The sequence below is a fragment of the Eurytemora carolleeae genome, unplaced genomic scaffold, assembly GCF_000591075.1.
Source record: "Eurytemora carolleeae unplaced genomic scaffold, Eaff_2.0 scaffold46, whole genome shotgun sequence".
NCBI classification, from domain to species: Eukaryota; Metazoa; Arthropoda; class Copepoda; order Calanoida; family Temoridae; genus Eurytemora; species Eurytemora carolleeae.
In genome coordinates this window covers 1,095-23,733 of record NW_019396065.1, presented here as the reverse complement: position 1 = coordinate 23,733, position 22,639 = coordinate 1,095, and the positions used below count along the sequence as shown (strand labels likewise).

The 22,639-nt window shown below is 31.0% G+C and overlaps 2 protein-coding genes across 2 annotated transcripts; both read left to right on the top strand.

The window, feature by feature from the left end:
- Positions 1-2,764: 2,764 nt before the first annotated feature.
- Positions 2,765-16,943, top strand: LOC111709667 (glutamate receptor ionotropic, NMDA 2C). Its single transcript, XM_023483465.1, has 23 exons — positions 2,765-2,885; positions 3,341-3,376; positions 3,443-3,563; positions 5,272-5,353; positions 6,204-6,261; positions 7,444-7,557; positions 8,419-8,513; positions 9,082-9,176; positions 9,551-9,606; positions 10,474-10,534; positions 10,790-10,828; positions 10,886-10,923; positions 11,061-11,127; positions 11,187-11,268; positions 11,466-11,544; positions 12,777-12,846; positions 13,174-13,278; positions 14,161-14,232; positions 14,689-14,763; positions 15,184-15,276; positions 15,716-15,781; positions 16,491-16,563; positions 16,858-16,943. The coding sequence occupies exons 1-23, from the start codon at positions 2,833-2,835 to the stop codon at positions 16,920-16,922; spliced, it is 1,695 nt and encodes a 564-aa protein (XP_023339233.1). The 5' UTR covers positions 2,765-2,832; the 3' UTR covers positions 16,923-16,943.
- Positions 16,944-17,965: 1,022 nt separating this feature from the next.
- Positions 17,966-18,373, top strand: LOC111709668 (uncharacterized). Its single transcript, XM_023483481.1, has one exon. The coding sequence runs from the start codon at positions 17,966-17,968 to the stop codon at positions 18,371-18,373; it is 408 nt and encodes a 135-aa protein (XP_023339249.1).
- The last annotated feature ends 4,266 nt before the right edge of the window (positions 18,374-22,639 follow it).

The following is a 22,639-nucleotide window of genomic DNA, read 5'->3' as shown; positions in this document are numbered from 1 at the left end:
TTTCAAAATCCAAAATGAGAATATAAAATTTAAACTTTTATTTTCAAACTCTGGTATTGACGGTAGTGAGATTTGAAAATCAAAAATCCAAATAAAAAATTTCAACTTTTATTTTCAAACTGTGGGTATTGAGGGTAGTGAGATTTGAAAATCAAAAATTGAGAATATAAAAATTAAACTTTTATTTTCAAACTCTGGTATTATTAGTTTCTGTAATGTCTCATTTTTAAAAACATTTCTGTAGATTTCCAGCAATTTTTATTCAAAAAAAAAAGAAATTCAATATAATGATGAAAAGGAAATAATTGATTTTAACATTGATTTATTGACAAATAATCTGTTGAGAAATATATTCCTGAACATCCAATTAGTTTACTTTAGAATTTCTGTTACATTATTTGCAGTTGTTATTGAATAATTAAAATAAGAATCATCTCTCCAGAATGTACAATGAAGGAGGATTTTAAAAATTAAATTTGTACTCTTGCTGAACAAATGTGCACCGTAAAAACGTCTTATAGATCTCAAATGAATCTTAACCCTATCCCCGCTGGGGTACTTGAAAACCAGGATACGCTGGGGGGGGTATTAATTTATTGACAAATAATCTGTTGAGAAATATGTTCCTATACATCCAATTAGTTTGCTTTAGAATTTCTGTTACATTATTTGCCCTTGTTATTGAATAATTAAAAAAAGAACCGAATCTCAAAATCATCTCTACAGAATGTAAAATGAAGGAGGATTTTAAAAATTAAATTTGTACTCTTGCTGAACAAATTTGCACCGTAAAAACGTCTTATAGCCTATAGGTCTCAAATGAATCTTTAAAAATGTCATTCCAAAACTGCATTGTCAGTTCAACTACCATTCATTGCCGGTCACTCCCTTCAAAAACACATTCTAACATTTTCTCTGGTCTATTTATTTTTCTTTGGTCTAGACTCTAGATATGACAGCGTGGTTAAAGAACATGTGTGCATCCATACATTACTCCCCCGCGTGCGCACCCAAATAATGCATCATCAAAATAACGAGATCTTCAATTAATAATCTTAAATCGAACTTTTTCAAATAAAATAGGAGGGGTTTATTGAGTGGCAGTGTGGGTGTACCGTGTAGGGGGGTTGAAAACGACTTTTCTCCTTCTTTGACGTTTTTGCAAAATACTCCTTCATTCCCCCTTCCCAATAAATACTTAAGTTGCCTATCGGGCTTCAACAAACGAGTGAAAACGAAAAGAACATTTTATAGAGGTCGAAGGACGGGCGGTCCGGGAGCTTGACGGCAACCTTCGTGACGAACTGCGTGGAAGACTGAGCGGGGTTATCCTCCGACATCTCAAGCAGAATCACTTTAAAAATTCAGAAAAGCTTCACTATTGCGACCTGAATACTGGGTTTCGGTAATCACTGAGAGTTCTTTGTTGGGGTCACCAAATATAGAGGTCGAAAGGACGAACTCTATTGAAGCACGAGCATTATTACCAGTATATATTTAGGTCTAACTATAACAATAATCCTCGATAAATCCATTACAGTTTATATAGCTATCACATGAGGAATCTAGAATGTTCCATGCCACGTAGTATATCTTCTCTTGTTGTGGAGGTCTGCTAAGGAGGCCGATAGTCGTCTTCCACAATTTTTTAAAAATATCGTTTTCTCTTAAAGAAGGCCATTTCTTCAAAAGCAATTTCCCAAAAGCTAACATATTTAAGAAAACATTCATAAACCTTGCTTCAACATGGAAGAAATGAGCTTTTGTCACAATCTCTATTTTTAACACCTATCCTTGCAACCCGATTTCGTAGAACTTTGATATTTCAAACTATGAATTCTGTTAGATCAAAAGTCTAAGTTCGAAATATCAAAGGTGTGCAACATCAGATTGAAAAGATCTAGTGATACATTCATATTTTATATATTTTTATTTTCTGTATTTTATAACTGAAACAACAAAATATTGCATGACGATTATTTTTTACCATCGTTTCCTAATATCTTGTTATTTAATATCGGGAGTGACACACGGTAGGATACAGAATACAAATGCGTAAAAATAATATAAAATTCAGCTTTAAATAAGATTAAAACAACCAGCATTCTTCAGTAAGCTAAAAGTCTCGAAGGCGTCGTTTAACCCTATCTCTGCTGGGGTACTTGAAAACCAGGATATGCTGGGGGGGGGGGGGGCATTTTGCCCCCCCCCTCTAAATCCCATGTTTGATGTCCAAATATGACAAATGATACATCATTAGAAAGCTCTTGTGCTCTGCTTTTAGAATCTGCAAAAAAAATTGCAACTTTGCAAAAATTGAATTTTTTATCGCAAAACTTATACAATTCGTTTCCTTATGTCAAAGGCTTTCCAAAAAGCTAAATTTTATGAAAATCTGACAAGTGGAAGTTGGTCAAAACAAAGATTTAGTTTGTTACAGGAAAAAGCATTCATTCAGGCAGTGTGCCTGAGGACTCAGGCAGTTAGGATTAAAGCCCGGTTTTAGGCCTGAAGGGAGGGCTTTGGGTATGTAGGAAAAGTCAGAAAATTTCAACAGCCTCAGACCAATACTTTTTAAGTTAGGTAAAAAAAACTACAGGGGGGGGGGTCAAATTGACCCCCCCCAGCAGAAAAAGGGTTAAAAAAAAAGTGGTCGGTTTGACTTTTCATTAAAAAGTGTAATTTTACACAAAAACAGAAAATAACCAAAAAATCTTTTATCCTAGTTCATAATATTTTTCACGTTTTTGATCATTTCAGATGATTTTGATTTTATCTCAACTTTACCTTTTATGGTTTAGTTCAGTTTTTGGGAGCAAACCCACAAATAAAATGAAAACTCCTCCAACATCAGATTTAAGAAACATCATCGCTTCATTTACAAGGAAAATTTTTTCTTTTCAATTCTATTGTTCAAAGATTAAAATCTACCGGAGGCGTAAATTCAATTGACAAGAATTGTGAAAAATTACATGTCTGTTTTACAATGATATCCTCTAATTAGAGTAAAATTGATGGAGTATATGATGCTTGGGTTTCTATCTGGAAATTGGTTATTTTTAATTCAGGGGACATTAGTTCCAAAACTAACACTGAGTGTTAGAAATGGGCACAAATTAAAAAACTGGGTTTTTGGGATCCCAGCCCAAATCCAGAGTAAAAGTCAATAATGAAAACTATAACCAACATTTTACTAAATATGACGAGGACAACAATTACCAATTATAAACTTTTTTTAAAATAAAAATTATCTTTTTATATTAAATCTCTTGGCCGTTTTCTCTCATTGTTGTTGAAAAATGTGCTTAGTTTGGCTTATCGAGAAAAAGTTTAATTTTAGTCCTAACGAGAAAAAATGTCTTGAAGTAATCATCGGGTAATACGTTAAAACTAATTTTTTTTTGTTCATATAATTTTTTATTTAAATATATTTTTGTTGAAGGCTGGAAACTGGAACTGGAACAGACAACTTGAAAATATTTCTAAAAGATATTTCCTCTCTTAAACAACTGATTGAACCAGCAAGCCTCAATTCTAAATGTTATTTTGTAATAACAAATCAGGGAATTTTTCGTTTAAAGTGAACCTCCATGCACACTTTACGACTAGCTGGATTGCCCAGATTTATATTATTATTCAAACATTTTCAATTTGTTTTAGCCCAAGTCAACCCTGAGGTACTCATTGGCACCCATGGGTTGTGCTGGGCACGTTCCAACTTTTTCTAGCCGTTCCGTTAACAGTTAGTTCTAATCGTTAAAAATTTAAAATTACAGGTAGCCGTTAATTTTAGAGGTAAGAATGGAACGTTCGTTTATATAACAACATTTTCCGTTTTTTTAAAATTACTGTTACAGGGTGTCCCACGAAACATGACAGTATGCAGAACGACTTGAATGTCGTCTTGATTTTTGATATAATTTGCTGCGTTTATTTGCCAACCTAATTTTAGAAGTAAATTTCTAGAGATAATAATCACAAAATTTCCCTTGTCCTGCCATTTCCAAAATGTGGTCTGCCATTTTTGTGCTTTCAATATTGCCCGAGATATGAAGAATTTCGTTAAGATTTCGACAATTTTGCTTTTATTTAACAAAATTGAAATCTGAACCAAACTCTTTATATCTCCGGTAATATTGAAAGCACAAAAAACGCAGGCCACTTTTTGGAAATGCCAGGGCTAGGAGAATTATGTGATAATTGTTTCAAGAATCATACATGTTAAAGTAGATAAAAGACTAAATGTCACAAATAAATTCAAATACCAAAGACGACTTTCAAGTCGTCTTGCTATTGTTATGTTTCGTGGGACACCCTGTAGTTAACAATCTCAATATTATTAACGACGTTAACGGAAACTTTTCACTAACTATTAAAAGAAATCGTTAACGGTTTGTCAAATACGTTAACGGTTTATGAAATCGTCAACGGTGCAGGCGTTAACTGTCTATTGTAGTATCAACGGCGTTAACAGTTTGTCAAACACATAAGACGACATTTAAAACCATCAAAACACAAACAATTTTATTCTTATTTTATAAGTTTAATGCAATTTTAAGCAGAAAAAAGAAAATCACCGTTTTAAAAATATCCGTTTCGTTTTTTTTTCTACCGTTAATTTTTTTTCTAAAACGGCTAATCCGTTTCGTTGACGATTTCTAAATTAACGGTTTTTACTTTTCGTTAACGGACTCTTTTGAAAACCTCCACCCAGTAAACGGAACCTTTCCCAGCCCTACCGATAGGTTCCCTCGATAATGTTTGGTCAAAATGGTCGAGCCGTTTTGTCAGCTATTTCTGACATATATATATATTTATATAGTATTTTCAACTGTTTTCAGTTTAAATATACATTTTAGATGTTTAAATATATATTTACAGTGAAACCCTTAATAACGAATACATCGGAAGAATTTATCAAATGTCGTCTTGACAATTTTTCAATGAGTTTTATACTATATTTCGTGAATTTCAGTATTTGCGAAAATAAATAAATAGCCATGAATATGCAGGAGCAGTTTTAAAGAGTTCCATATAATCATTTAATTAAAAAACTAAATATCTGCAACATTCCATTATCAGAAAGTGAAGAATACGACATTTGATGAATTCATTCGATGTATTCGTTATTAAGGGTTCACTGTATGATTTTAAAAACCTCTGTGAATTTTTGGGAACCTTTAAAAGTTCAAAACTTTAAGAGTCTAAATTTTTGGAAAACTGAATGAATCATTTGAAAATCTGAATTTATAACTTGAAAATCAAGTCTAGGAGTTTGAGGGTACAGTTGTATCAGGTTTGAAACCCAGGTTGATCATTCAAACAGATCCACAAAAAGAAAACTTTACAGAAGGAATATTTTCTATTTTCTATCCAAAATAACTTTTCAAAAACAATTTTTGCTCTTTTTCTTTATTCCAAATGTACCAAACTGAAAAAAGTACATATTTGGGCCAGTTGATATAATGGTAATTGACAAAACTGATTCTTTGGGTAAAGAATGAATAAGATATTCATGCTTTTAACTACAGTTAAACCCTAAATAAGCCATACTTCGAAAAAATTCATTAAATGTCGTATTCTTCACTTTCTAAAAATGGAATGTTGCAGTTAAAAAAAACTAAATTTTAAAAATTATGACATTTAAAATTAACGATTAGATACTACAGTTTAATTTTATGTTCGAAATTTATTTTGATCCACAACATATTGACAAAAACATCAAATAGTGTATATGGTAAAGGTACAATACCTTTGCGCTCGAATTCTGAACAAAAAAACGGTTTTTTCTCCAGCCACAGTTGCCTTTGAAAAGTAAGACTAATACCAATAAACAGCAAATAGCCTGTTTATTTTGCCCTGAAATTATCCAAATAGGTGAACGGTCCCTTTAAGCAGTACACTTGTATGCCTAAAAGTTCGCTAAGATAACTAATTTTTACAATTCACATCGTGCATTATTTCAATTTTTATTGAGAATTTGTTCCGCAAAATTGCACAAAACAGAATAATGCAAAGTGGAAATGCGCAAATTTAAAGCAATAATTTGCTATTTCATTCGAGAAAATTGCGCAAAATATTTGCGAATGGAACCCCAGATAAAGGTTTTATAGAACAAGTGTAAATGGAACATGCATGACATTTAAATTCCAATCTTGTTTTAATTTTCAAAAAAAATGTTCATAAATAATATAAAATATTAGACACGGAGGGTGTTTCAACAATCATTATTAGATCTGATTCTCCCAACATCAAATTCAGGTTGGTGGAGAAATATATATATATATATAATTTGGTATTAAAAGGAGTGACCGGCAATGTATAGGTGGTTAAAATGAATTTGTAGTATTGTGGAAATTTTTTTTAGGATTCATATGAGACATATTAATCTATTCTACGACTTATAGTTATATTTACTCAGTTTGATAGCAAAGTCGACTTTCAAAATCATCTTTTTGGGAAGAAACATCCTGAGAATCATTAAAAAAATTATTTTATGAAACTATTGTGTACTTTAACATTCTTCCTCACTTCATCGTGAGTTTCATAATGAACGCAATCATCGTGCTATAAAGTTTAATTAGCTGTACATTACAGCACGTGTGATATACAGTTTTGATTGGTTCCCGGATTTTCTCCGAACAATTTAGGATATTTCCAAATTATTTTTTTCTGTTGAAATTAAAATAAAATTAAAATCAACTTTTTATTTTGACTTCTGCTTTGTTTCAAAGCTTATTTGATCTAGAAATAGCCATTGAAATAAGACAAGTACACAAACGTTTCATAAAATTACCTTTATTACTACTATTTTGGCACGACGTGCTTTAAAGTTTTTGGACTTAATTTTCTCTATATCTCGAAGGTTCTCGCCTTTTTAAATTATATTTTTTCCCTCGCTAAAGCTCGGAACAAAATTAAATCTCTATAAAGAAAAAATTTCTGTCCAAAAACTTCATAACACTGCGAATCAAAATAAGAGTATTATAAATAGTTAAAATAACGACGACAAAAAATGTTAAAAAATTATGTAAGTAAACTAATTAGTTGTTTCCGCTCAATCCAAACTTGTTGTTGATGTGAATGGCGCGTACTTGAAAAAAAATTTTAAAATTTTTAATGACAAAATAAATTTAACATGAATATATTATATTCATTTTGATGATAAGAGTTAATATTTATTTTCTCAACCTGTTCCTAAACGACTATAATTAGTTAACTGTAGATTTTTGTTTTACATTTTTGTCGTCGTTATTTAATAATTAAAAAAACGATTCTGGAAACGTATCCAACCAATAAGATGCTTATGAAAGTCGGCGATCAAACTCAGTAAATATACTTTGCAGAATAGTTTTATGTGATATAAATGAACCCTAAAAAAACTTTTCCACGATACTACATATTCAGTTCAACCACCATACATTGCCGGTCACTCCCGTTAAGGAGTATACATGGAGAGCTTTATACTGGAGTCTGGTCTAAGGTATATTCAAGACTAATGTTTAAAGAGGGAAAGAATATAAAAACAATTCAATCTTTGGAGAACAGACACTTAAGGTAAAGTTTTCATTACATGAAGTTATAAAAGATTGAATTAGTTTTTATTTTGAAATTAGAATATCATTTTCAAAATTTTTTTTTTTTAAATTGTTGAAAGTTAGAATTGCACTATTTTTTCGTATTTTTTCTAGAGATATCACAAACAAGACGCTAATTAACAAAGCCTAGAACTACACAAATATTGATAAAAATACTTTTTTTGTTATGCGAAAGCCACCCTCCATGGGTTACGCAGGGCTAGGTGCGTTTTATTTGTTTAATTTAAATTCAATCACGTATTCGTCTACAATTTAAGAATCTTTAAAGAACATCATGAGTCTTTGTCACTAACTTTGATTTTCTAATCATCATATCTTTGCCATCGAATGTCGTTATAGGCCTTCGATATTTCAAATTATGAATTCATCAAGCTGCAAAACGATTTATATTATTATCGTAAGACAAAAATCACATTTCATATATTCCAAGAGGTCGGATTTTTTCTACGAAGAAGGTAAACTTTCCAGGGTCGATTTAACCCCTGCTCGTATACTGCCGAGATCAACTTGAAACAGAAAACTTAAGAGCAAGGAATTTGCTATAAAGTTCTTTTCAAAACTCCTAAAATCTTGAGAAAAAGGTTGTAATTTATGAACTATCAATAGTGTATTCCCATGTAAAAGCCACAAACTCAAATTTTCTATAGCTTTGCAGTCAGATTACCATTGATATTTCTAGAATTCTTAGTTTGAAATATATAAGTACTACGACATTGGGTTGCAAAGATTTAGGGAGTAGAAAATCAGAGTTTTTGACAAAGATTCAAGTCCTTTTTATTTTGTTATTTTTTTTTGCATGAAAATGATCCATGCTGTCCAGGATAGCATATAACATTTTCCTTCCTCGGATGAATGTAATCAACAATGTCTGTGATGCAAACACTTTCGAAGGAATATATCTTAGTACGTTTATAGGTAAACAATAAACATATATCAATACTGTACAATGGGATCCACAATACTGTGTAATAAGAAGACGACCAACAGACTCATGTTATAATTTTGGATAATGCTAAGAACAGTGTACTCTGCCCCATTTCACTAAATATGCTGATTTCCAAACTACATGATAAAATTAAAACTAGTTGATTTGTAATAACATCAAATACACGACTTGAAATTCGTTCTTCCGATTTAAAGCTTTATATGGGTCCCACTGTTTTAAGGAACTAAAAATTTTATCGAAAGGAATTGAGTCTTTGCCACAAACTCAAACTTTCTAATCCCTATATATGTAACCTGCAATGTTGTTAACTTTTAAGTTTTAATATTTCAAACTTAGATTTTTTAATCTAATAAAAGTCATAGTTTGATATATCAAAGGTCTACGCCATTTGGTTGCAAATAATATAGAGATGAGAAAATCAGAATAATTGTGAAAAAAAACTAAGTTCCATAATAAGAAGACAAAATTAAAACAACGACATGTTTCGTTATTTTGACCTCGATGATTCTAAAGTTTGAACTAAGCTAAAATGTTTAGAAAAATATAACTGCAATGTTGTGTACACTGATATGGGAAATAAATGGGGATCTCCTAACCCTGTAACTGGAATCTGGAGCGGGCTCATTGGAATGGTAAATACTGAAAAGTAATAAACTATCGTTGGAAATTCAAGTGTTCCTCCATTCAAAAAGCTGAGCATGACTGATTTACAACGGACCTCAAAACTTATAGCTGATCAATAATGCAGAAGATATTGTGCGCCTGTTCAAACTGTGGAAAATTGGTTGAACCACATGTACGGAGTTCAACCATGTCTCCCGGTTTACAAAATATTTTTAAATTGCGGGTTTGCTGTTAAAGAACGAATTATCCTTACTCCTCTTTTGAGACTTTAGAGTTTAGAAATTCTTACATATATTACACACACAAAGTACAGTAAAATTGTTATGTGAACAAGTATATGAGGAAATTCCTTGATTAGAATTAAAAAGATTTTGCCTGCAAGGTTGGATACGATAAAGCGGACCTAGGAGTTGGATATATTGGATACAACGCAGAACGGTAATTTGCCTTCTGGAGATTAAAGGGACTGTTCATGTCATTCCAAGTAACCACCCATTTATATACCTTATTTACCCGATTCACAACGGTACAATTAAATTATTTATCTGAGTAATAATGAGGAAGATATCGTCGTTCTTTTCTTTGTCTTTTATGCATAAATTTGCAAGTCATGTTTATAAAGAAACCACAAAAGAAAAGTTAAAATTTTCAGATACAGTTGTGAATTTGGCATGCCCCCTGGGTCATTTGCCATTAGGTCGAAAGTCGATTCCTGTAAATATTGGAAAACTGTATTATCACCATTTAATTTCTTTGGAGACTTTTGGTCCTTGGTCAGAAACCAAATCAAATATCTTATTTAAGGTTTCTTAAGGGTAAATCTAATCATGGGTCTCCGATAAAAATTATATTCAGTCTTATGTGTACAAGGGTGTCCAATTCATTCAATGTTACCCTGATAATGTTGATTTCTTCAGGAGTCTCCAAAATCAAAAAAACGTGAATCCGGGCAAATAATTAAGCGACAAAAACGTAAATAGGTGCCAAATAAGCGACAAAAACGTAAATGGGTGCTAAATAAGCGACAAAAAACGTAAATGGGTGCCAAATAAGCGACAAAAAACGTGAATGGGTGCCAAATAAGCGCCAAAAAACGTAAATGGGTGCCAAATAAGCGCCAAAAAACGTGAATGGATGCCAAATAAATGACAAAAAACATAGACTTTCATAAAAAAATCGCTTATTTGGATGGCTGCGAAAGAGTTGATATTTTGTTAAATATAAGCGCTTTTTTGTTGCTAATTTGGCAGCCATTTAACTTAAATTTTTTTAATTTCAAAGTTTTAATGATTTTTTAATATTTAGAAGTAATTTTATCACATATACAATTCCAGTGGGGGATGCAGTACTATTATGGGTATCTAAGGTATATTCAACACTTTTTCTATTTATTTACTATTTTAAAAATATTTTATTTTCACAGTTTAATGTTTTTTTAAAATTTCATCAAAAAGTCTGTAACTACTTTGTTTCGTTACAATTTAACTTAATCTTGTCCGCACTTTTTCTTAAACATCACCTTTGAGGGTTGAAATGATTGATTGAGGGTTTCATGTATATTTAAGCACTTTAAGCACATTGAATCTCATTATATAATATAAATAAATACTCTCTGCTTCAGTATCCAGGGAAGGTATCTCCACTACTTAACATCATAAAGGTGAAATATGTCAAAAAAAAATTCAAAAGCCCATTTCTTATTTGCCTTTGTTTTCAGGTGTTTGACGAATTTAGCTGGTTTGCTATTTTCCTAAGGTTACAAGTTTTATCAAAATAAATGTTAACAACAAAAAAATCATCTCAACGAACCAGTATTTCAGATTTATTTGCTGGCGTAAGTCATAGTTTCGAAACATATTCAAAAAAAGTTACAAAACATATCTTTTTAATAGCATGTTAGCTGTAAGTGGCACTCTTCCTCTTATTGTTTACTATGAACCAGAGTCTTCAAAAAATAAGGTAAGAATAATATGGAAACCAACGAAATCATGAAAATTGCATACTTTCATTATTTTCAGCTAAGCTATACCAAACTTGTTGTGGTGTGTATCATGAATGAAGATCAAATACCCAAATGGCTCAAGCTTAAAGCCAGAAAAGGTATTTATAACACAGTAACAGTATTTAAGGATTTTTAAAAGATTTATTGTCAAAAGTCAAAATTTTTAAAAATGTTGTATTTTAAGATTTTCAACTTAAAATAATCATTTTTATAATTCCTAAAAATTCCTAAATGGGTCAGTAAAAATTTATTTTAAACAAAGTATTTAATTGCCTTTTTTTCTCTTTATTGTTAGGCATGTCGGGAAATATTATCCTGTTAGTCTGGGGTTTGTGTTCAACCCTGATATTTCTAGCATTTTCCTGCAATCTCAGGTTTATAAAGGGTAAAACAGAATTTTGTAAACATTTACGTTATAAAATGACACAAATTTGTATTGCAAGAGGTACTAATGTATCTTAATTTACAAATATGTATCCTCTTGGCTTCACTGGACTTATAGAATGTCGTCTTCAAAATATATTCGAGCCTGGTGTTTGTCCAGTCTGGATTATGACATTGGAGAGACGACTTAAATATCGTCTTTAATCTTTGATTCATATTTAATGACAAAGTGTTCACCAAAAAGAATTTGCACGACTTATAAGTTTCCGATCCTTTGTATATTAAAAATGACAAAACTATAAAATTTTCAAACTTATTGGTATTTTTAAAAGCATATTTAAAAAATGCCAGAAATACGGATTCTTTATAAATATCAATAAGATCTACCAAAATTAAACTCTTAAAGCTATATTTTTCTCAGCAATTTTATTTCGATTAATCATATCTGCGCGGAAATCAATAATATTAATTTCACTTTGAATAATAATAATGAAAATGTATGTTACTTTTGTTTCAAACCTAAAACAATCAAATCAAAGTTTATCTAAATGAAGTTTCTTGTGATGTTGTTAGTGGGTTTTGTTTTTACTACGTGTCTAATACAACACAAAAACGTCCCAATACAGACATGGAACACAATCGGGGTTATCCACAAAAGTTACTTGAGAGACGATTGTACAGAATATATTCAGCCTTTTACATTCGCGGTACAATTGGAACATTTAAAGAGTGTACTGTATAGGTCATCATTGGAGTCTTACTCACTTCATCGTGAATTTCATAATAAACGTGCAATAAAGTAATCATCGTACTATAAAGTTAGCTGTACATTATAACACGTGTGCTATAAAGTTAAATTAGCTGTACGTGTGCTATAAAGTTTTGATCGGTTCCAGGATTTTCTCCAAAAAATTTAGGATATTTCTAAATAATTTTTTTCAATTGAAATGAAAATAAAATCTTAATCAACTTTATTTTTTTTTACTTTTGCCTTGTTTCAAAGCTTATTTGATCTATAGAAATAGCCATTGAAATAGGACAAGTACACAAACGTTTCAAAAAAAATACCTAAAACACTATAATTTTGGCACGACGTGCTATAAAGTTTTTTGAATTATTAAAATTAAATCTAAATCTCGATAAAGAGAAAATTTCGTCCAAAACTTTATAACACTGCAAACCAAAATAACAGTGTTATAAAAAGTTAATTTAACCTTTTTAGAGCAATTCTTTTAAATCCTTCCTACAACGCACCAATTGATACTGCTGAACAAATTGTTAAAAGTAAAAAGGTGATATTAATTAGAATATATTGTCAGTTTACTTACAAACATTATAATCTTATAATAATGAATATAGGTGACGTAGAAACTGTAGAAAAGGAAGACGACCCTGAAACTATAATTACGTGTATTTGATGTTGTTACAATGCAAATAGTTTCACAAGTGACTTATTAGATCACTTATGGGTGAAATTTGTCTTTTTACACTTCAAAGTCAGTTCTGTCGATAAATTAAGCTCATTTATTTCAGTCTATAAGTCGTCTTCCTATTCCAGGGTTTTCTGGTTTTCACATTACATCCATACTTTCCTCTAATATTTCCTGTATATTTCAAAGACTGGATTTATTTTGGAAGCATCTCGTCAGTTTTCTATTCTACAATCCTCACCTAACCCCTGGCAGGTCAAGATACTGGACAATCATAAAACTTATAATCCACAGGTAAATGCAATATTTCTATAGTCGCGTCGGCGTAATTTCGGTTTCTTCTTTGCCATAACTTTTAAAGCGATGCTGTAGCGATGGGACTAAAGGCTGATTGGACTAACTCCCATATTGACATTAGTCAGCTGTTCCATTTGAACTGTAGAACCATAGCATGTCCTAGTCGCAACGCTCGGTCCCCTAGTCTGTCCTAGCCGCAGCGCTCAGTCCAGAAATTGTTCCGACCTAACCTATAACCCTAAAATATTTTTGTTGTAAAAAAATCATTTAAAAGGAGGAAATTTTTTTAAATTGTAAGATTAGTTTAATTGAACAAATATTTGTGTAAATGGACTTTAGTCCATTTGACCATTAATCCAAACGAAACGTTAGTTTAATCAATGATTAGTCATACTGATAGGACACCTTTAAAGCTGTACATTACGTCTTAAGTATCAAGTTGTTACAGGGTTACCCAAAAAGAATTAGACTCCAGTTCTATTTTCTTACACCCATGCTTCCCTGCATTAAAAAAAAAGATTTACCATTTATTAAATCAGTAGAAGGTTTTACTGCAAGCTAAAGATCAAATATAAAACTTACAATTTTGTGTTGATGATGATCCTAATCTCATAGTGTATATGAAGTAGGTGTTAGTTCACCATTTTTGGTCTGGGTTGACCCTCTTCAGTTTCAACGATACAATAACCATTAAAGTCAAAATTTAAAAATGTTAATATTTAAAGAGTTTTGGGTCGTCTTTTTAGTCTCATCGATTTTGGGTAAACCTGAATGTAAATGTGAAAGAACATAAGTCAGAGATGTAAATAGAAATTGGAGTTAGGTGCAGGAGAACATTGCCCATTTATATCATATTTATAATTTTTATATTTGGTGCAGATAGAGCCGACTGAGGTTGTTTTATTGAGAATGCTGAAAAACATGTCAAATGTCGTCCTAAGTCTATCAGAGGTGAACATAATTATATTTTCTTCAATTATTACACTCTTTAATGATAACCAATACACTTCTACACCCTACAAAAAAATTATATTTAATTTTAAATAATTAGTTTTTAAGAAATCACAAAATCTTCCCTGATATAAATTTTGCTTAACTGTTCCCTTTAAATCTTTGTTTGATCAAGGCAAGAATGAGATATCATTATTTCTCTAGCAAAAAAATGATGATTTTTAACTGCTGGTTCTCCAAAAAAGTGACATGCAAATTTATGCTGCAGGGACAGTGAGGGAAATGTCACAATTCTGCATATTTAAAGAACAGAAGACAACAACGATATCTCCCTCAGTCAGATAGTGCTAATGATAATGGTTTAAAACTTTTTGAGGGAGCCGTAATAAATTGAACATTTAGAGTCACTCGGAATTACTTCTACAGTCCCTTAAAGATGATTCCCTTTATGCTTAGGACACTGCGCTAGATGTTATTCAAGGGAATTCTGAACTCTACGAACTAGAACATCCCCCTTTCCACTTCAGCAAGGTTACCATGAGAACCATGAAGTTAATGTTGCAAATTAAAATTACCTTGATGTAATGGTTCTGTATGGTTATTGGAATGACAAGAAATAAATTTATTAAGTATTTGGTGGGCAAAACATTTCAAACTAACTTGATAATTAATTTTATCTTTTAAAGTATCTATAATCGGGCAATTAGCATTCCCTAAAGAAAGAGAAATGCTAGTTTCATGAAAACAAAGGAATTGAGTCTTTGCCACAAACTCTGATTTTCTAACTTCTCTTTGCAACCCAATGTCGTAGACCTTAGATATTTCATAATATGAATTCTGATATCGACCAAATATAATCTACGTTTGAAATATCAAAGGTTTACGCTTTAAGGTTGAAAAGATATTGGAACTTGCAAATTTGAGTTTGTGACAAAGACTCAATTCCTTTAGGAGCCGATTGAAGCTTATTACAAAAGCTGGGCTGTTCAGAAAGGTTCAAAATGGGAGAAAGCAATTAATTCCCATATTTTAAGATGTCACCAGGTAAGATACGATTCAAAAATTATTAGATTTTTACACAATTTATAATTTAAACAGATGACCATGTCTTAAAAACAAGAATTGTTTTTTAGAGTTAAAAGATTAAATTTGAAATTTGATAGTTAATTTCATCAGGATTATCTTAAAATAGAATTTTGTTTTTATGATTTAATTAATATTTTATTAAGATCCATATTTCTGCGCAATAGCGGAATTCATTGAAATGTCAAATTAAGTTAAAAAATAGCAAAATATTCAAAAAGCATTTTTATAGCGAATTTGAATTTTCTAAATGTCATCGGTATCTTTGTTATATCTAAATGTGACTAAAATCGTTCAATAAGGGAAATGCATAATTAATGAGTTTTTTCGAGGGGGGGGGGGGGGTTCTGCATAAAATGTGCTTAAGGAATATTACTATAAAATGTATTATTTCATTAAGGCCGGGTTTGATGTAAAACTGATGAAAAGATTGAGAAAAGGAAATTTTCATAGGAAATATTACGAGGTAAATTATTTTCTTTTTAAGTTGAAAAAAGAAAATATGTGAAAGGATTTAGAAATCCCGAATATTTTGTTCAAAATCTCTAATATTTTGTTCGACAATACGAACGTCAGGGAAATAAAAAGTATAAGATATCCCTGACAATACGTTTTCAATTATCAAACAAGTTTTTTTCTTTCGAATTGCTTTCAGTGTTTTAATATATCTGGGGTTTTCTAACAAAATTCTATGTCTAGCAAGTAAAATTTTAAGACAAAACCTAATTTTACGGAAAGTGACACTATTTGACACTTTTTTGATAAAAAATGCTCAAATCCATATTGCACCAGTTCTAAAGTTTGCTTTGATGCATTTTAAAAAAACATTTGAGAATTTATAATTTTCAAACTCAATCAGATTTTTGCTTTTAGCTCTTCCAGAAATGTTAAAGTCGTAAAAACCGTTGATATCTAAGCAAATTATTCAAGAAAGATAATTGTCATAGTATCGAAAAAAAACAGTTGTTTTATCCTTAAATGAAACTAAGTTGGTTCAAGACGCATCTTTTAATATTTATTTCAATATATTTTGAAAAAATTGAAAAATAGGTCTTAACTTACGATCACGGTTATTTTAAATCGTTAATTACTGAATGAGTATTGATTTTTAATGTTACTTCGATGAAATAACTTCACCTCCGAGTTTCACCCTTAAATTATTACTGATATTTTAGGAAAAGCTAGATATAGAGCATCTTGCAGTCCCATTTCTAATCCTGTCATCTGGATACGTTCTTTCTGCACTTGGTAAAGAGAAAACATTCTTTTTATAGATGTGAATTTTAATCTACATTTAATTCGGAAATCTAAAAATTTGATTCGAAACCATTCAATCAGGATCAAAATAGAAAAACATGAAATAGAAAATATTTTTGTCCAATTGAAACCATTTGTTATTACACTTTCATATTATTTTCTTTATAATTCAAAAATAATTTTTTTCTTAAGGTCGTTTACGCTTTTATATGAACAGCCCCTGGTCCCTCGATTATTTGCTACTGTTTTTGATTTTCATTTGACTATTGAGTATATTTTTTTCAGTGTTTGCGGTTGAAGAGTTAGCTGGTCAGAAAAGGAAAAAAATTCTAAATGAATTTGACTTTTGAAATAAATATTAGAAATAATTATATGTTGGTTCAATGGATTTGTTGAGTTTATAGGATTTTTACGGACACGTGGAGATTTTTAATTTTCACTTTTTCGCAACAACGAAGTGACCGTCTCGTTAACGACGAAAGGTTAAAAGACGAACGAAATAGAAAATGAACGTTTTTACTGAACGACTGAAGATCTCTAAAACATCAAATTGGAAACATACAAAAAACGTTTTGAAAAAAAACCCAATTATTTTCAACGAAAAAAACGAAACAAGAACGAGAAAACAAATATAATTAGCCCTATAAAAATAAATAATCCGTATATCTAAAGAATTGTTTTTATATAACCTTTTTCCGTCTTTATAGGCTAAATCCAGATTTAGATCCAATGCTAAGATGTACTTAGATTTTAGTGCAGTTACTGCCCCCAATACAAAAATGCGATTTTTTACCCGAATGTAAAAACATGTCAAAATTGTTGAATTTTTAACTTCTATTATCTCTTCAAATCAAATTTAGTGATAGGCCTTTCAATTGCATTTCAAGACGGGAAATGGGAAAAAAGATGTTTTGTCCTTGGCAAGGGTTCTTAATTTGTTTTAATTGTAAATGCTTGATACATATGTAGATTTACGTAAGTTTTCATTGTTTTCATAAGAGATTTGAAATTTTAAAGGCATNCAGCTTCATCATCTTCCTTTCGCCGAAACAACTTATTTTCTTTCTTACAGGGTGCCCCAATCTGACAATCGGTCTAAATTACGATTTTTGGGACTAATCAGAAAATTTAACAATAATGAATCATTTTGAAAAATTCAGTAAGGCTAATGTAAGAATTTTCTTGGGAAAAAATGCTAGGTTTTTCGAGAAATATGGGTTTATTTTGGCGTTAAAACTTAGAGATAATTAAAATCAAGATATTGGACGTTCTGTATAACCCGCGTCCTAATTGCGGAGCCCAATACATATATCATGGATGAAATCGCATAACTTTTCTTTTTTTAAATAAAAAAATAGCTTTTAGGACGATTAAAACAAATTCTGCGCTGCTTATGCAGAATTTTAAAAGAGATGTTATATCAACTGAGAGAGATACTAAATCTATGGAAATAGATACAACATCAACTGAAAGAGATGGTACATCAACTAAAAGAGATGGTACATCAACTGAAAGAGATGGTTCATCAACTGAAAGAGATGGTACATCAACTAAAAGAGATGGTACATCAACTAAAAGAGATGGTACATCAACTGAAAGAGATGGTACATCAACTGAAAGAGATGGTACATCAACTAAAAGAGATGGTACATCAACTAAAAGAGATGGTACATCAACTGAAAGAGATGATACATCAACTGAAAGAGATGGTACATCAACTGAAAGAGATGATATATCCACTGAAAGAAATGGTACATACACTGAGCGAGATCGTCTTTCCACTGATAGAAATCGTCTTTAGACTGAGATATATGGTCTTCATCATCCCACTAAAAAGAGAGATTGTACAACCACGGAAAGAGATGGTCAAAGATAGATGGTGTTATCATTCAAGATGATTGCTTAACTATATTGCAATTAATGCAATATTTTATGATTTACGAATTTTGTCTATAAACATTTCAATGATAATAAATGATTGTTAAAATCTATAATCTTTAAGTTCGTAATTAGTATCGTACAAATTATAAAATCAGTTTAATTCGTACATCATTTTTTTCTTTATAATAGCAGAACCAAAATTCTAGGAAATGTTAAGAAATCTTCAATATCTTTCATCAGGATAAAAAAATTTAAACAATTTCCATAGAGTAAACGTTCGTTGGATTTGATACTTAGCTATTTTATTTCGCAATACATGGGTAACCTTAAATATTCTTTGAAATACAAGAGATTTACTTCTATGTTTTAATTTGCAATATCTTACAGTACAGTAATTTTACCAAATTCTAGAGAAAACAGAATCTTGTATAGTTAATCCCCAGGTTTGTTAAAACAAGTTGTTTTTTAGTCCTAATAAAGAGACGAACGAGTAGTGCATTGCAAGTCTTACGCCTTATCTTCTAGTAAAAAATACGAGCAAATGTCAATTTTTCCTCTTATTTATAATCAAAAATTTACCGTAATGAACATGCTAGATTGACTCACTTTCGTGCATCCTGAACATATTTTTTATTTCACCGATGAATCTCTCTATTCTGTAGAAAAATATTTAACATGAAAAGATTATCCAATACTTGATCACTCTCGCTCTATAGTCAGTGACGTCATATTAGGTTTTTCTCTGTCTATCTTAGAAGACGACATTTTCCGTACTATGGAGCGCATCGAGAGTTGACAATCTTATTATAAAACCTTGCTTGCCAGAATTTTGTATGTCCGAAGGATTGAGTTAAAACTTCGGGATTAGTGTAGATACCGCAAAAAACTAAAAACACAAAAAAACCTCTGTTTAAAATGTAATCCCTTGTTTCAGTTAGGGTTTCCACGAAATGGCTAAATCTTTTGCGCAAATTTTTTTTGCGAACTTTTGCGCTATTTTTGCGCATGAAACGCAATGAGTTTTGCGCGGTTTTGCGCTATTTTTTTAGCGCAATTTGCGCAAAACCGGAAATATTTTTTGCGAAAGTTGTGCAAGAAACAAAATTTTAGTTTTGCGCAATTTTTTTGCGCAATTTGCGCACAACCGCAAGTTTTACGCAAAATGTAACTTCTTAGGCAAATTGTCAAAAATTGATATTCTATGCTTAGAATTAAACAACTGAAGATTTATCATAAAAAATATTAACATACTAGTATGATAACGATTATACAAGACTCAATTGGTTACTTCCAGTTACAAAAAGTTTAAATTAAGGGACCAAAATTAATAAAATAGAAATTAGAGAGTGTGAAACTTGGCAATATTTTAATCCTATTAAATAATTTCAAGTGAATAAGGTGCGCTTCCGTAAGATTTGAACTCTTCTTAACTGTCATTGGTCAATTATGTAAAAGTGACCAATATGAAGACATTTCAACACAAGATTTTTCCAGAATTGAATTCTAAGAAACACACACCGTCACCAACCGTTTGATTTTTACGAAATTGCGGAATTATGCAAAACTCTAGTTGCGGAATTGCGCAAAACTTAAGTTTTGCAAAAGCGGAATAGGGCAATTTTGCGCGAAATGACTTTTGCGAATGATTGCGCAAATTGTTGTTTTTTCGCGCAAAACTGATGCGCAAAGAAAGAAAAATTTTGCGTTTCGTTCCGCAAAAATTGCGCAAAACTTTTGCGAATGGAAACCCTAGTTTCAGTCCAGAGACTTTGAAATTCACTTTGGGATTGGAGTGTCTTAATTGGATGTCCCTGCAGATCTGATTTGATTTTAGTTGACACTGTTGATCTGTGTTTATCTAACAATATGTTAAATTGTACAATTCAAACCAAATATAGATTTGATATTGTTAGATAAACACTGTTGATCTGTGTTTATCTAACAATATGTTAAATTGTACAATTCAAACCAAATATAGATTTGAATAATAAAACTTAAGCATGGCTTTTTTGAAAAATCAACTTTGTTCTCAATCTTTTAGGAAACCAAAGTACGGGACTACCCACAACGGATAGGACAATAGATACGACTGTACAGAATTGACACTGGTCTGTTTCTTTATAGTCAGGGTTTCAACTCGAAATTTGGCATTTCTTTGCCTGATTAATAAAAAGGGCATCAAAAGACTATAATTATTACTTAATTTAACCTTGCAAGTGCCATATTTAAAGAGTGACAGGTCGTCTTTACAGTGTGATATTTTGTGGGTGATCCTGTATTAAGATTTCATTTATATTTCCGTTTCTTTCTTGTATATTTGCCGGTCCGTAGCCAGGGGGCGGAAACGTCATGCGTGTGTGTCTGCACCAAAAGAGTATGTGTTAGTCTAAAGTACCAAAGGTATGTACAGTAGGTTTATACAGTACATATTTTACAGTACTTGTACAGTCTTGGGGGGGACAAAGATGCAGAAAGAGGAGCAATGCAGGCGAAACAATTTTTTACCTGAAAAAGTGGGCAAAACTCAAATTTGAATGACGAGAACTAAGTTTATTAAAAATAAAAAAGTACAAAACACTTCAAACCTACTAAATCATTTTAAATTTATTTTAAAGTATATCGCTGTCGTAAACCTTAGATATTTCAAACTTCTAACTCTGTTAGATCAAAGTATAAAACAAAGGTTTACACCATCAGGCTGCAAAATATTGATAGTTTATTTTTTTATTTTTGACGATCTTCAACGATCACTAACGACTGTTTCTTCGTTATTTGTAATTAACGAAATCCTTACTGACTAATTATCGATTATTTTTATTTATGTTAAAACCCTTCCTCTTCCGCGCTCGTCATTATGGATTTAAATCAACTCTTGACGAATCCTTTTTTTAAGATGCTTAATCCTACTTGTATTGTAATTTGTTAATGAGATTCTGTTTTTGCATCAACCTTTTTAAACATACAATTTTAGTAATATTCAAGCTATAATTCAATTACCATAAAATGATACCAATGAATTTATTTATTTATTTTCAGCCTAAAGGACCCTAATTTATAAACAAAGATTATCAAGAAAATCACACTAAAAATATATAATTCTTCAATCAAAACATAAAAATTAAAGTTTGAAAATAGAAATCACAAAATCTTTTCTAAAATGCTTTCTTTGTTCCAATCAGACAATGACAGTTTGGGCAGGTGTGCTCCACATCATGGCAGGAATCCATACAGCAGGGTATACACATACAACATTAACATCTAGATATTTATAGATACAAGGGGGTGCATACCCCCCCCCCGTATACAGCAAGGGGTACACATACAACATCAACATCTAGATATTTTAGATACAAGGGGGTTCATACCCCCCCCCATACAGAAAAGGGTACACATACAACACCAACATCTAGATATTTATAGATACAAAGGGGGTGCATACCCCCCATATACAGAAAGGGGTACACATACAACATTAACATCTAGATATTTATAGATACAAGGGGGTACAACCACCCCCCCCGTATACAGCAGTGGATACACATAGAACATTAGCATCTAGATATATATTTATGCAAAAATGTTACAAAAATATATAGATAAAATTTGCAAAAAGAAACCCAATCAAAATGTAAAAAAACGTTGTTTATTTACAATTAAAAGGAAATAATTTTGATGTTTATACCTTAGAATTCATCGTAAAGGAATTGAGTGTATTGCTAAAAATCCTTATATCTTTGCAACCTTATTGTGTAAACCTTTGATATTTCAAACTTATATTATTTGATGTAACAGAAATTATAGTTTGAAATATCAAAGTTCTACATCATGGACTTACAAGATATAGGGATTAGAAAATCAGAGTTTATGGCAAAGACTTAATTCCTTTTAAAAAGATTTATCATGTATTAGAGGTCTAATTATTACCCAGATAGGCATAATATGCCTGAAATGATCCAAGCTACAAGACTGAGTTTTGAATCCACCTGCGTGTATATCTAAATATTGGAAAACAGATATTTATAAAAGCATATATTAGCAATAGTTAGACATTGATAACTAAAATTAAACCCTGAATTTTTTAATTCTCTTATTTCTAAAAACTTTTTGAAAAATCACAACAAAAAATAATTTTAATGCGTTTCATCTGTGTATAGTAATTGTAAGTCAAAATAGGTTATAATAAAAC